Source organism: Lactuca virosa, chromosome 8 (assembly GCF_052849685.1).
Source record: "Lactuca virosa cultivar CGN04683 chromosome 8, Lactuca_virosa_CGN04683_v6, whole genome shotgun sequence".
Classification (NCBI taxonomy): Eukaryota; Viridiplantae; Streptophyta; class Magnoliopsida; order Asterales; family Asteraceae; genus Lactuca; species Lactuca virosa.
The window spans coordinates 9,838,443-9,854,015 of NC_136433.1; the positions used below are offsets into that span (position 1 = coordinate 9,838,443).

The 15,573-nt window shown below is 35.1% G+C and overlaps 1 protein-coding gene across 1 annotated transcript; it reads right to left on the reverse strand.

The window, feature by feature from the left end:
- Positions 1-7,682: 7,682 nt before the first annotated feature.
- Positions 7,683-9,452, reverse strand: LOC145130078 (uncharacterized). The gene is made up of 7 exons (XM_079064936.1): positions 9,225-9,452; positions 9,008-9,106; positions 8,813-8,935; positions 8,464-8,742; positions 8,287-8,393; positions 7,928-8,244; positions 7,683-7,867 (listed from the first exon to the last, which is right to left on the reverse strand). Exons 1-7 carry the CDS (start codon positions 9,450-9,452, stop codon positions 7,683-7,685), a joined length of 1,338 nt encoding a protein of 445 aa, XP_078921062.1.
- Positions 9,453-15,573: the final 6,121 nt, after the last annotated feature.

Genomic DNA, 15,573 nt, shown 5'->3' on the forward strand with positions numbered 1-15,573 from the left:
CTAGTTTATTTATGTCGATTTAAGTTTTGTTGTATGCTAGATTAGGGTTTTGCAAGTCTTGGACAATTGTTGCATGTACAAATAGAAAAACTAGATCCAAGCATTAGGGTTTGCATGAACACCATAGGAATGTTGTTTTGCTCAAAACCCATCAGTTTGTTATTATGTTTATGTGGTGGTACTTTGGGGGAACTTACTAAGCATTGCCTTACAGTTTTAGCTTATGTTTCAGGTACTCCGGATGACCGCGGGAAAGCGAATGCGTGAGAGTACACATCCTCTTGTAATGACTTATGATTTTGGGAGACTCTGATGTTTGGAATATGTTTTGAAAACTATGATTTATAAACATTTTATGAATTTAGGTTGATTTCAAAAGTTAAAATTATTGTGATTTTTACGGATGTTACAAATTTCTTCACCTTTTGAAGTTAATTGAAAAGTCAAGACAAATGAGGATGTAATTTAAGTTGGGATTCTGAACTTATGATTTAATAGGAAAAACTTGGGTTCTAAACATAGAAATAATTTAAAAATTTTCAAATCTTTTAATCAATTTTCTTCACCTTTTGAAGCCGATTGGAAAGTTTAGACAATTGAGGATGTAATTTGAGATGGGGTTCTGAATTTCTGATTTAATAGGAAAAAGCTTGGGGTTCTAAACTTATAAATAATTTTAAAAAGTTCCAATCTTTTAATAAAAAATTTTCACCTTTTGAAGCTAATTAAAAATTTTAGACAATTAAGGATGTAATTTGAGATGGGGTTCTGAACTTTTGATTTTGTAGGAAAAGCTTGGGTTCTAAACTTATAAATAATTTTTAAAAGTTCCAATCTTTTATCAATTTTCTTTAACATTTGAAGCTAATTGAAAAGTCTAGACAGTTGAGGATGTAATATGAGATGGGGTTATGAACTTTTTATTTAATATGGAAAGCTTGGGTTCTAAAATTTTAAATAGTTTTAAAAAAGTTCCAATCTTTTATCAATTTTCTTCACATTTTGAAGCTAATTGCAAAGTCTAGACATTGAGGATGTAATTTGAGATGGGGTTTCGAATTTTTGATTTTTGATAGGAAAATCATGGAGTTCTAAACTTATAAATAATTTTAAATATACCAATCTTTTATCAATTGTCTTCACCTTTTTTAAGCTAATTGAAAAGTCTAGACAAATAAGGATGTAATCTGAGATGAGGTTCTGAACTTCTGATTTAATAGGAAAAACTTGGGTTCTAAACATATAAATAATTTTGAAAAGTTCCAATCTTTTATCAAATTTATTCACCTTTTGAAGTTAGTTTAAAATTCTAGACAAATGAGGATATCATTTGAGATGGGGTTCTGAACTTCTGATTTAATAAGGAAAGTTTGGGTTCTAAACTTATAAATAATTTTAAAAAGTTACAATCTTTTATTAGTTTTCTTCACCTTTTGAAGCTAATTGACAAGTTTAGACAATTGATCATGTAATTTGAGATTGGGTTTTGATCTTCTAATTTAATAGGAAAAACTCGGGTTCTAAACTTACAAATAATTTTAAAAAGTTCCAATCTTTTATCAATTTGCTTCATATTTTGAAACTAATTGAAAAGTCTACACAATTGAGGATGTAATTTGGCCTGGGGTTTTGAACCTTTGATTTAATAGGAAAAAGCTTGGGTTCTAAACTTAAAAATAATTTTAAAAAGTTTCAATCGGAAAATCTTGGGTTCTAAACTTATAAATAATTTTAAAAAGTTCCAATATTCAATCAATTTTCTTCACCTTTGGAAGCTAATTGCAAAGTCTCGACAATTGAGGATGTAATTTGAGATGAGATTTTGAACTTCTGATTTAATAAGGAAAACTTAGGTTCTAAACTTATAAATAATTTTAAAAAGTTACATTATTTTATCAGTTTTATTCACTTTTTGAAGCTAATTGAAAAGTCTAGACATTTAAGGATGTAATTTGAGATGAGGTTTTGAACTACTGATTTAATTGGAAAAGATTTGATTTTAAACTTATAAATAATTATAATAAGTTCTAATCTTTTAGTAGTTTTCTTCACCTTTTGAAGCTAATTGAAAAGTTTAGACAATTTAAAATGTAATTTGAGACGGGGTTCTGAATATCTAATTTGATAGGGAAAGTTTGGGTTCTAAACTTATAAATAATTTTAAAAAGTTTCAATCTTTTACCAGTTTTCTTCACCTTTTGAAGCTAATTGAAAAATATAGATAATTGAGGATGTAATTTGAGATGGGGTTTTTAACTTTGATTTAATAGGAAAAGCTAGAGTTGAAAACTTATAAATAATTTTAAAAAGTTCTAATCTTTAATGAAATTTATTCACCTTTTGAAGCTAATTGAAAAGTTTAGACAATTAAGGATGTAATTTGAGATGAAGTTTTGAACTTTTGATTTAAAAGGAAAAGCTTGGGTTCCTCTTTTCTTCGCGTGTGATTCCAAAGTGGAATCTAATGAACATCTTTTCTTCTTGTGTGAAGTAGCCTCTAACGTGTGGAAATTAGTAGCTAAGTGGTGTGATATTTCATTTTCGAACTCGATTTCAATAAAATAATGACTTTCTTGGATTGATGATGCGACCTTCTAAAATGACAAAAAAGACAGGGTAGAAGTCGTGGTGATAGTTACATGTTGGATGCTTTGGAAGTTCCGGAATGATACAGTGTTTTGAGTCTCGCTCAATGCGGAAAGATCATATATTTTTATAGTACTATTTTATATTCGTCTTCTTGGTTAAAGTTTAGAAGGTCGAAAAGTATTTCTTAAAATGAATAGTTACAAAACCTTCTGTAATTTTTCCTTCTAGCAATTCGCTAGAAGTGAGAATATATAGCTCTTTTGTTGTTAAAAAACAATATACTATTTTAATAAGCTATAATAAAAATAATATTTTTTTGCCATTTAAAATAAATAAACTTGTAGTTTATTAAAATCATTAAATAAAATTTGATTTTATTGGAACAAGAAAAAAAGTGACTAAGAAATGAAATTAACAAAATGAAAGGAAACATATTCCTTTAGATAGATAGAATGATAAGAAAAATTCCGCTTCTTCCTTGATTCCAATATACCAAACATATTCTTAAATTGTTTTAGTCAAGAAAGGAAAAATGCAGTAAGAATTTCAAACGGACTCGATAATGATATAAAACAAAATAGTAATTACAGAAAATTTCTAAACCAGTTAACTAACCCAGGTTATTGCAACTCCACTTGATAATGTTGTAGGCATACAACAAAATAAAGCTAGTCTTGTAAAAGATATAAAAAAAGGATAAATATAATATCCTCATATTTTTTGTTCCTACAAATCTTCCTACCTAATTAAACGGTGACACGTGTCATATTAATATATTAAAATATCATTAAATTTTATTAAATGAGTATTAAATGTTACACGTGTCATTATTTAATTGGATATGAGGATTTGTAGGAAAAAAAGTAGAAGGATATTTAATTTATCAAAAAAAGTAATTACTAAATGATAAAAGACTAGGGTTTGAATCGTCCGCGTGATGCTGCGGAAACATAGTATGTTGAAAAAATCGTTTGCAATTAAAAAAAATGAAAACTATGAAAAGAAAGCATGTAAGCGCCAAAAACGCAAGTTGATGCTCCATGTAACTCCTTTGTAATTTGTATATATAATCTGATTTATAAATGTCAATAGTTCACAGAAAGCACGACGATGATTAGATCATATCAAGTGGACCACAAAAGTATCAAAATAAAGTTTCAATTTAAACAATTGTATGTGGAGGACGCAGAAAAAAAAAACGAAGCTTGAAAGTATATCTTTAGAAAATTAATAAATAAAAATTATAAAAAAATTAAGGAACGAAAACATAACTTTAATTTGTGAGGTAACTCTGATGCGATTCGTATATACAATATGAGGTAAAAATGTCCACAATCCACATATATTACGGTAACGATCATATCATATCAAGTAGACTACAAAAATATTAAAATGAAGTTTTTGATCAAAATTTATATATATGGAGGAGGCGTATGAAAATAACACTTCGAAAACGAAAACTATAAAAATGAAATTTTATAAAAAAATCGAAAATGTAAGTTTAAAGTTTAATAAGTGACCAAAATTGTAAGTTATAAAATACTAATAATTTACCTTTAAAATAAGAAAGGATAAAAAGTGTTAAATTAAAATTACTTGAGGGTAAAACCTATAAATATGAAAATTTTCTATGGTTAGAGAGAAAAACTCTATTCCCATTTATATACGTCTTTTACTCTCTTATATCATATGATAATAAAATAGTAAATTCATTTGTATTTAGTCGATTATAGTTTGAAAATAGCAAAATGAAATGAATAGTAAAAAGCTCTCACATACTTATTTAATGTATCTATATTTATATCTATCTATATATCTATATATACTTCTAAAAGGAAACATTTTTTCTTTCACCACATTCATTTGAAACTCTCATGCATTTTTCTTTTCACTACATTCATTTGAAACTCCCACGACTTTTCGATTTCTTTCTAATAATGATTATATGTTGGTTAATAAGATTAAATAAATAACAAACCTAAAGTGTAATCATATATAAACTAAATTTCGATATTAAAAGAATATATTTATTTCTACTTATAAAGTTATGTTTTTTGACTTTTAACATGTTATACTTAATATATTAGTTTTACTATATTGTTGGATGTAAACCATTATCATTTTAAAGCTACAACTTTTGAACAATTTGTATAAAATACTTAAATTATAAATTTAAATATAATATTACAGGATCAACTTAAATATAAATTTTAGTTTAACTTAAATAACCCAAAGAATATATTGTAAATAGTTAAAAGTGATAAATTGTAGTTTCCTTCTAATAATGATTATAAGTTGGTTGATAAGGTTAAATAAATATCAAACCTAAAATGTAATCATAAGTAACTAAATTTCAATATTAATAGAATATATTTACTTCTAATTATAAAGTTATGTTTTTAACTTTTAACATATTATACTTAATTTATTAAATTTAATATGTTGTTGTATGTAACAATTATCAGTTTAAAGTTACAACTTTTGAACAGTTTAAACAAAATACTTAAATTGTTAATTTAAATATAAAATTACAATGTCAACTTAAATATAAATTTCAATTCCACTTAAAAAACCCAATGAATATTTTGTGAATAGTTGAAAGTGATAAATTGTAGTGCTAAATGCAAAAACTAAATTATAATCTCAATTTAACTAAAATATTTCCGAAAAATATTTTTATAATCGTTAAAAGTTTTCAAATAAGTAGCTTAAAATAACTTACAATAATAATAGTTAAAAATAAGTTTATATAAATGATTATATTGTTACATTTAAAATCAAAAAACAATGTTTGATGTTTTAAATAATTATAATGATAGAAATTAAAACGTTAAGCAAATAAAAATAAAAAAAATTAATTAACAATGACAACAACTATAACTAACATTAAACTATATGTTATATTTAATTTTATTCATGAGTAACTCGCGGATAGAAGCCATTCAAACGGTTGAGATTATGCAGTTATAATAGATGTATATATTATCATATAATTCAAAATAATCAATATATTATATCAAATTAATATACGAAGTATTATATCAAATTTAACAACAACGTTATTGATACATTTAAAAAACCATATATTTATAAAGATTTCAACTATATAGGTGTTTCTATGCAACGTGCGGGCATTCACCTAGTATATATATAATTTGTATTGTTACAAAAATAGCATCAATGACTGAAACAAAGTTACGCATAATGGTTTAAATGGTCCCTCGTGACTATTTTTTGCATTTTAAGGGCATAAACATGTGATTTACCGATTGGGAAAGTCATCTTACCCATTTTAGCAGGTTAACCTGTCTCGTCACTTGCCTCGTCACTTGCCATGTATACATATGAGTTAACCCATTGAGTCAATACCGAGTTGACTCGATGACACAGAAGCTGACACATGCAAAGAGTAGTTACCGTCTTTCATTTCCACCAACACCCCAACAACCTGACACTGTCGATTCAATTGAGTCCCAGGCACAAGTCTCGAATTATAAGGGGACATACGCATGTGGGGTTTGAAGTAAAACAATTCTCAAACTTGTTTACCATATTGGGTCAAACAATCATTTGGAAGAACCCTTAAAAAGCAACAATGTCGGCTCCACCACCTTCACCCGACTCTTTAAATTCTGGTGAAGACATCAACTGCAATGTGCTCCACTCAATCTTCTGTGATTGTGGTCCGAAGATTACAGAAAACCAAACTAAAATGAAAAGGTTGAAGGAGCAGATTGGACAGGAGTATATCGTTTGCAGGATCGACCACATCAGTCTCCAGCACAAGCTGGATGACCATGATCAGAAGTTTAAAGTTGTTGGTGTTGTTATGGGTGACATGATGGTGGGGATGCTCTTGTTGCTGGTGGTTGTACTCCATTTCGTTGTTAATCTTGGGTGATGGGTTGATTCGCAGCTAAGGTGGTTCGTGGTTAAGAAGGTTATTAGTATGTAGTGTATGTGTTTTTTTTTATTTGTGTTTTTTTTGGCGAAATATGTAAAAGACCTCTCTAAATGATAGACATTTTGTAAGTGAAATCCAATGCCTAATGAAAGACCTGTCTAAATGATAGGCATTTTGTAAACTTAGATGATGCTCTTTGTTCATTGTTTATAATCTTAATTACTTGTTAATTTTCATTGAATAATCCGTTGAAAGTGCAATAGTAATGGGAATAAGGAAAAAGTGGGGATGTTAGGGACCCCACGTGCCTTGCACAGTGGGGGTAATATAGTCTTTTACACATACTACCCTTTCATATATACCAAGTTGTTTCATTCTATCACATTGTTTTCTTATTCAAATACTCTCCAATGTGAAGATACATAATGAAGAACATGGAATGTGGATGTGGAGCTGAGGGTATAATAAGAACATCACGTACTACCAATAACCCAGGAAGGCCCTTTTATGCATGCCCCAAAAAGGTAATTTACCATTTATTCAATTTCTGATTTTAACCCTAGTTTTTTTAAGATGTATTAATTCAAGCAAATAGTTGGAATCATGCTGCTCATTCAGGTTTTATAGCTTGGGTTGATGAAATGCACTGCCATAATGAAGGTGTGATCATAAATGGGTTGTTTAAGTCGAACAAAAAGCTTCAAAATGAGGTCTTTAAGTTGAAGGTTTACCTAATATGTAGTTGGGTATTTTTTTATGTTTAATCATGTACAAGTTGTAATGAAGGTCAATTGGGTTTAACTTGTATTGTACTTTCTTTTGGTTTGGATGTTTAACTTGTAATGTACTTTGATGTGTTTTGTATGCACGAATTATGAGCAACCAAAGTATTGGACCACTTGTTATGTAACTTGTAATGTACTTTGATGTGTTTTGTATGAACGAATTATGAAGAAGCTAATTATTGGACCACTTTTTAAACACACCAAATTCCTCTAATAAACAAAGTCAGTTAAAACACAACCAAGTTAAAACATAACAACTTGTCCAATTCCAAACTTAATAACCTACTACAACCCAATTCCAAACTTAACAATTAAATCCAACCAAACACAACCAAGTTAAAAGATAACAACTTAAACGAAATAAGATCCTAATCATTAAGCTCCAATGAGTTTTCACTGGTATCTCATTTCCCATCTTTGCCCTTCACCCTCTTAGCAAGTTTCATCTTTATGATTCTCTCTGATTTCTTTCTTTTACATCTCCTTCCCGCACCAATACCTTCTGCTCCTTCACCCTTTTTCCCTTCATGCACTGATTTTGTTCCACAACTTCCTACATCAACATCATTTTCATTGACACCTCCTGCTCCTTCACCATTTTCATTGACACATGTTTACCTTTTTTTAACATTTAGTTTTGGCCTCTTACCAACTTCAGGTTTTTGCACTTGAGGTCTTTCAACTTGAGGACATGTGACCTTGTTATGCCCCACATTTTTACACACACTGCATGATATTTTTTTCCCTTCCTTAGACACATTGTGCCTTGGGAGCTTCTCTGATGCATCTCTTCTTCTGTTAACCTTTGGTCTACCTGACATTCTTTTCTTCATTGGTGGAAGAGGTTGTATGAAGTCAGTAGGTGGCCACATATTATTATCATTCATCCCCTGAATTAGATACTTATAGGTATTCTTGTAGACTGATCCATAGAACATTGTATCCACATAACCACCAACATCTCTACTGAGAAATAATATAGTTGCAACTTAATGCACACATCCATACCCATTAAGTTGCCACACTCTACAACTACAAGTCTTCTTGTCCAGGTCAACAGCATAGGACTCAGCCAAGTTTCTTGTTTCAAATTGGTTTAGACCACTTGGTAAAACCTGCCAATACCTAATGTAGACATAACATAAGTAATTACATGCAATTATGAGTTTAAAGATTAGAAAGTACCTTTGAGCTTTTTTTTAATTGATTCAGTAGGAGTGTAATTGGTGGACAAGGCTTGTAATCAGGCCATGAACTACCTTTAATCTTTAGATTGTATATTCTCTCCATAACATACAATCTAATCTCCTCTAACATGGTGATGATTGGCTTTTTCCTAGCATCCCTTATGACACTGTTGAAGCTCTCAGATAATCTATTCTCCACTGCATCACACATCTTTCCCTCTTGAAAAAAATGCTCTACTCCAAGATTTGGGGTTTGTTTCCATAAGATAAGCAAAGGCTGCAGGGTTAAGCACTTCAATCTCCTTCATGGCATCATTGAATAAAGGCTCAGTGGATGCCTTGCTTGCCTTCCAAAACATGGTTTCATAATGCACACCACTGAATCTTTTCCTAAAGTTGGCAACAATATGCCTTGCACATTGCCTATGTTCAACAGTAGGCAATATTTCCTTCACAGCCTCTAACAGCCCCTGTGCAACAATGGTAACATGTTAGATAAAATGAGACTAGAATTTTAAAAATTAGGAAGTAAAATAGCTTACATTATGCTGATTTGACATTAATGTTATACCAAAACCATTATCCAGTTGAAGGTCATCTCTAAGGTTTTTGCAAAAACCATTTCCAATTTTCTTTGTTCTCTACATAGACAACTGCCCATGTAATTGGAAATATGTGATTATTGGCATCTCTTCCTACAACACATATTAGCTCTCCAGTACATAAGCCCTTTAAGAAACATCCATCTAAATTTATAACCCTTCTGCAACTCCCTCTCCACCCTTGCTTAAGCCCATCAAAACACAAGTAAAAATTGCTAAAATAATTCTTACCATCTGGCATAGAATTGACATCAATTTTGACTGTTGATCCTGGATTTGATCTTCTAATCTCCTCACCATATGACCACAACTTTGCATAGTGCTCCACTAGTGTTCCTTCAATCAGTTCAATTGCATACTTCTTTTCTCTTCTACACTGTCCCATACTCACATCTATACCAAATTTCTCTTTAACCTCATCTCTAAGTAGCCTGAAACTAACCTTTTGTTTCTGTAAGAATTTGTGACAACCCGAAATTTCTTTCGTTCAACCGTTAAAAATAAATCAATTCAGAATTTATTTCTGCTTTTGTCAGCTATACCTCGGGTCTAATTAAATATTTCGAACTCAGTACAATCGAAGTTTGGGTCCAAGAATGAGTCTTTCCAAGTCAAAGCGTAGCATCCGGGCCAAACACCCCTTCGAGAGGAGTTTACGGCCGCAAACTCAAGTTTACGGCCATAAACCCCCCCACTCCACCCCTTGGCCGAAAACTCACCCCTATATAAAGGATGAGTGGCCTTCATTTCAAGCTTTAAGCACTCAAAGGACTTTCTCTCTCTACTCTCTCTCTCTCTCTCTACAATTTTTGAGTTTGCTCAAGGATCTTCAAAATGTAAGTGATTCTTCACTTCTATTGTGTTTCAATCCCTTTTCTAGTGATGAAATCCATGTTTCATCTCATAAATTTCATCTTTTTCTAGATCTTCTCTCTCACCAGGAACACCAAGAACACACACTAGTTCTTGGTGGCTAAAAACCTCATTCCAAGCCTCTTACAGTAAGTAACTACTCCCTATGCTTGTTATCTACTAGAAATCACTTGTTTTCACTTAGAAATCGACCCGAAATTATGAGCACGAAATGGGTTTACGACCGTAATCCCTTCAGTGGCCGTAAACTCCATTTTTGGTCGATTATTGGCCTTTAAACTCTTCCTTGAGCTGGTCACAAGGCTTAGAACACTTCCAAGAGGCTAGAACGGACCTTGAAACACCGAAAATCGCACCTTTCACCAAGTGTTTACGGCCGTAACCTCATGGGCCGTAAACCCACAGGCCGTAAACCCATGGGCCGTAAACCCATGGACCGCAAACACTTGGGCCGCAAACTCGTGGGCCGTAAACCCTGTTGGGCCGCAAACCCCTGACCGTACACTCTTGATTACTACCACAAACTCCCCATATTCAGTCACGTGTGATTCTAACACTTAGTTTCAAGTGTTCCCTAGTCCCTAAGGTGGTTTCCTTCCATAACAAATAGTGTTATGTCCTGATCTAATACATATATGTGTTACCATATGTTAATAGGACCCACTTGCATACGAAACATCAGTTGACACTCAGCATCCACACCGACCTTACACTCGGGTCTTACGTCAAACAGTGAGTTCATACGCCTACATTTTCCATGTTTTTAATGTTTTTAGGGGGGAATACAAGCTAGACATAAATGTTTCCAATAATATAAAACTTATGTAATTCTCATACTTTAACCCTTTTGTACTATGTTGAGCATAAGGGACGTTTTCACTAAAATTGCATAGTTTTCCGGACACTCTATTCACTACGTTATACATGCAAACCATAATCGGTATGGTTTGGGATTTTCTAAACATAACAAGTACATAAACTTTCACTACTAAACATATGCACTAAGACAGATATTGTTTACAGTTTACATCACTACTTTATCATGGTATGCATAACTGTAATTATCACTACATGCGGTATACATACGGATTATCACTATGGTAGAACGCTACTACACTACATGTAAACTAGATTGTACGATAATGTGAGGCGCTACTTCAACACTGTACCCTTAGGGTACAGGGATAAATCCTATCATAGTATAACCAGAGTCTCCTGGAGGGAGAGCGTGAGATCTGTGAATAGATCTATTTGGGACTGACAATCCCACACCTGAACTGCTAGCTACAGTGAGGCGGGCACGCCTGGGGTGAACAAATGTCATTTAACTTAACGCCTGAAGAACGTTACAAAGGTCTCTAGTCATTCAAGTATGGTTATACGACTCATAATATGTATAAATCATCTTTAGTTTGCAAAATGGCACTCTTCAACAGTTTTATTTATACTAAATAGAACTAATACACACTACAACTGTAGAATTTCCAGGGTTTTCAAACAGAACCGATCATACAATGGTTTCACGTACGAAATACTTATACATCATGATTAGCATTAACTAGTCACATGAAGTATTATTTACGCATATCACTACAATTTTCAGTAACGAACATTCATGGTTTTATACAGAATTTAAAACACTACATTTTCACTAAAGAAAATATCGGATTTTCTTGAAACTATACGAACACCTTTACAAGCTCATCAATAAGTTTTCATTACAAAATACCACTTATGAACTCACCAGCTTTATGCTGATATTCTTTCAAAACTGCTTGTATTCTCAGGAAATCAGTAGACAGGTACCTGCTGGATTTTTGAGGAATTGGAGCAATAAGAGTTTTATGCTTATATTCATACAAATTATTTGATGTAATTCAAACAAGCTTCAGACAAATTCCAAACTGATGTAAACATTTTTACTTTAGTATTCACTGTAATGGTTGTGTTGCTATGATTGCTATTATACATTGGTTGTGATGCTATACATGATGTCCTCCATCCCCGAACGTTTCCGCCATTCTGCTTTTGGGGTGTGACAGATTGGTATCAGAGCCCTTGTTTATAACGAACTAGTATACCAAACCTTACATGGTATACAACTATAAACCCTAAGGGGCCTAAGTGCTCTAAACTAAAAGTATATTTTAGAAATATAAAGTATTTTGTAACAAGTATACTAGTATGCATACATAACAAAACCATAGTCATAGATAGAACGAAACAAAAGTATTTGGATGTTGGGACGCTGCCTGATCAACTATATTCATTCGACACATGACCAACATGTGCTTGGGAGTGACTGTGGTGTTACAGCAAGCCTAAAACTTACCAAGAACAAAAACATCTGACATAAAATACTATAGGAGTATTTTAGCTAGAGCCAAATTCAGTATACAGATTCATTCCAAGTGCTGATACCACTTTCTTCTTAAGCGATAACTTACTTGCGTTAGTAATCTTTCTGTGCTTATCGCTCGGTAGTATACTTTTTCAGGATGAGATATATCTTGATTTATATATATCTTGAGGACTTACCATCATCTTCTTCCTAATTGTTTCTAGAACAAGATGCCTCCCCGACCAAGACCCATCAGAAGAAACGACGACACTCCACCACCACCACCCCCTCAGTTCGATCCCATCATGTTCCAGGCAGCAGTTACCGCCGCCGTAACCGCAGCGATGGCACAAGTGAACTCTGGTGGGGCTGGAGGTGGAACCGAACCTCAAGGACAAGGCGGAAGTCAGGGACAGCAAAAGGAGTGTTCCTACAAGGACTTCATGACCACAAAATCCAAGCCCTTCGACGGAAATGGAGGTGTCATCGCTCTAACTCGATGGTTCGAGAAGATTGAATCCATCTTCGAAATTTGCGCCTGTTCCGAAGCCAACAAGGTGAAGTTCGCCGCCTGCACCTTCACCGACAGAGCCTTGACCTGGTGGAATGGTCGAGTCAAAACCCTAACCCTGCCAGTGGCTAATTTCATGGGTTGGGAAAGACTGAAGGAGCTCATGCTTGCGGAATAGTGCCCGAGGGGTGAAGTGCAGAAGTTGGAACACAAACTCTGGAACTTGAAGATGAAGGGTTCCGACATCGCTGCCTACACCGCTAGATTCTGTGATCTGGCTCTCCTCTGTTCGGGAATGGTCACCCCGGAAAGCAAGAAAATCGAGAGGTACATCTGGGGACTGACACAACCAACCAAAGGGAATGTCTTGGCTTATAGACCGATTACATTTGAAAGCGCCAAGGATCTGGCGCAGACTCTGATCGATCATGGGATCGATCTGGATGAGGTGGCAGCTGTCTCCGAGCCACAAAAGGAAAGTGGTGGGAAGAAGAAGAAACCATGGAACAAGCGGAAGGGTCAGTCTTCGCAGGAGCCCTCCAAGAAGCAACAAACAGTGGCAGTTCACGCTGCTACTACTCCTACTGCTACTCCCACTGCTGTTCCAGCCACCCAAGCTCCTACAAGTGGCTATGCTGGAAACCTACCTCTGTGCAACAAGTGTAACTTTCATCATCACGGACCCTGCCGTGAATTGAAATGCAACAACTGCGGAAAGAAAGGACACACAGCTCGATACTACAAGACACCAGCTCAACCAACCAACCAGGCTCCGGGAGCGGGCGCTGGTCAAGCTTGTTATGGATGTGGAGAGGCTGGGCACTTCAGGAGAAACTGCCCCAAGGCAACAACTGGTGGCAATACAGGAAGAGTTCTGGTGATGGGCCAAGAGGAAGCAGTCGCTGATCCTATCGTTGTTATGGGTACGTTCCTCCTTGACAACTCTTATGCATGCATTCTCTTCGATTTTGGTGCGGAGAGGAGTTTTGTTAGTCATGAATTCAAACATCTAATCAAATGTAAATCCCAACCCCTAACCAAAACATTTACCGTCGAGATGGCTAACGGAAAGAAGGAGAGCACTAACGACATATTCATGGGTTGTACTCTTACCCTAGACAATTATTCCTTTCCCATCGATCTTATGCCGGTATCCATCAAGAGTTCCGACGTCATTATCGGCATGGACTGGTTGAGCTCCAATCGTGCTGATATTATTTGTTTCGAGAAAGCTATACGTCTCAATCTTCCCTCTGGTGAAGCCCTCATGATTTACGGAGATAAGTCTAGCTCGAACCTTCGTATGATTTCATGCATCAAGGCTCAAAAGTATCTGCGGAAGGAATGCCATGCATTCTTAGCTCACGTTGTTGATGAGACGCAAAAAGTTAAAGACCTCGAGAGTCTCCCTAAAGTCTGCAACTTTCCTGACGTCTTCCCCGAAGACCTCCCAGGAATCCCTCACGAGGGCTAAGTCGAGTTTCGTATCGACTTAATCCCTGGAGCTACTCCTGTAGCTAAATCTCCTTATCGTTTAGCACCAGCAGAAATGCAAGAGCTATCCAGCCAGCTCAATGAGCTAATCAGCAAGGGATTTATAAGACCGAGTTCTTCACCCTGGGGAGCTCCGATCTTATTCATGAAAAAGAAAGATGGATCCTTTCGGATGTGCATTGACTACCGAGAGATGAATAAGCTGACCATCAAGAACCGTTATCCCTTACCCAGGATCGACGATCTCTTCGACCAACTTTAGGGAGCCAACTATTTTTCGAAGATAGATCTAAGATCAGGATACCATCAGTTGCGGGTTCATGAGAATGATGTGCCCAAAACAGCATTCCGGACTCGCTATGGACACTACGAGTTTGTAGTAATGCCCTTTGGTCTGACCAACGCACTGGCAGTATTCATGGACCTGATGAATCGGGTGTGCCACCCTTTCTTAGACAAGTTCGTGATTGTGTTCATCGATGATATACTTGTCTATTCGCGGAGTGAGGATGATCATAAACAGCACTTAAGGCAGGTGTTGGAAACATTAAGGGTAGAAAAGTTATACGTGAAATTTTTGAAGTGCGAATTCAGGATCAGGAAGGTAAATTTCCTTGGACACATGATTAGCAAGGAAGGAATACACGTGGACCCTTCCAAGATCAAAGCGATTGAGAATTGGTCTGCACCAAAGACACCCACAGAAATCCGGCAATTATTGGGTCTCGCGGGCTATTATCACAGGTTCATCCAGAACTTCTCCAGAATCGCTAAGCCTTTAACTACCCTGACACAGAAAGGTGTAACCTTTAGTTGGGGAGTCAAGCAAGACACTGCATTTCAAACATTGAAACAGGCCCTGTGCAGCGCACCTATCTTGTCCCTGCCCGAACGGACGGAAGACTTCGTTGTCTACTGTGATGCATCCAATCAGGGCCTAGGCTGTGTGCTCATTCAACGAGGAAAGGTTATCGCCTACGCCTCGAGACAGTTGAAAACGCACGAGGTCAATTACACAACTCACGATCTAGAGTTGGGAGCAGTGGTCTTTGCATTAAATATCTGGAGACACTATCTCTATGGAACCAAGTGCACTATTTTCACCGACCATAAGAGCTTGCAGCACATCTTCGATCAGAAGGAGCTAAACATGAGGCAACGACGATGGGTAGAGTTACTCAGTGACTACGAGTGCGAAATTCGCTACCATCCCAGCAAGGCCAACGTGGTAGCAGATGCCCTCAGTCGGAAGGAGCATTCCAGACGAAAGGTGAAAGCATTAACGAT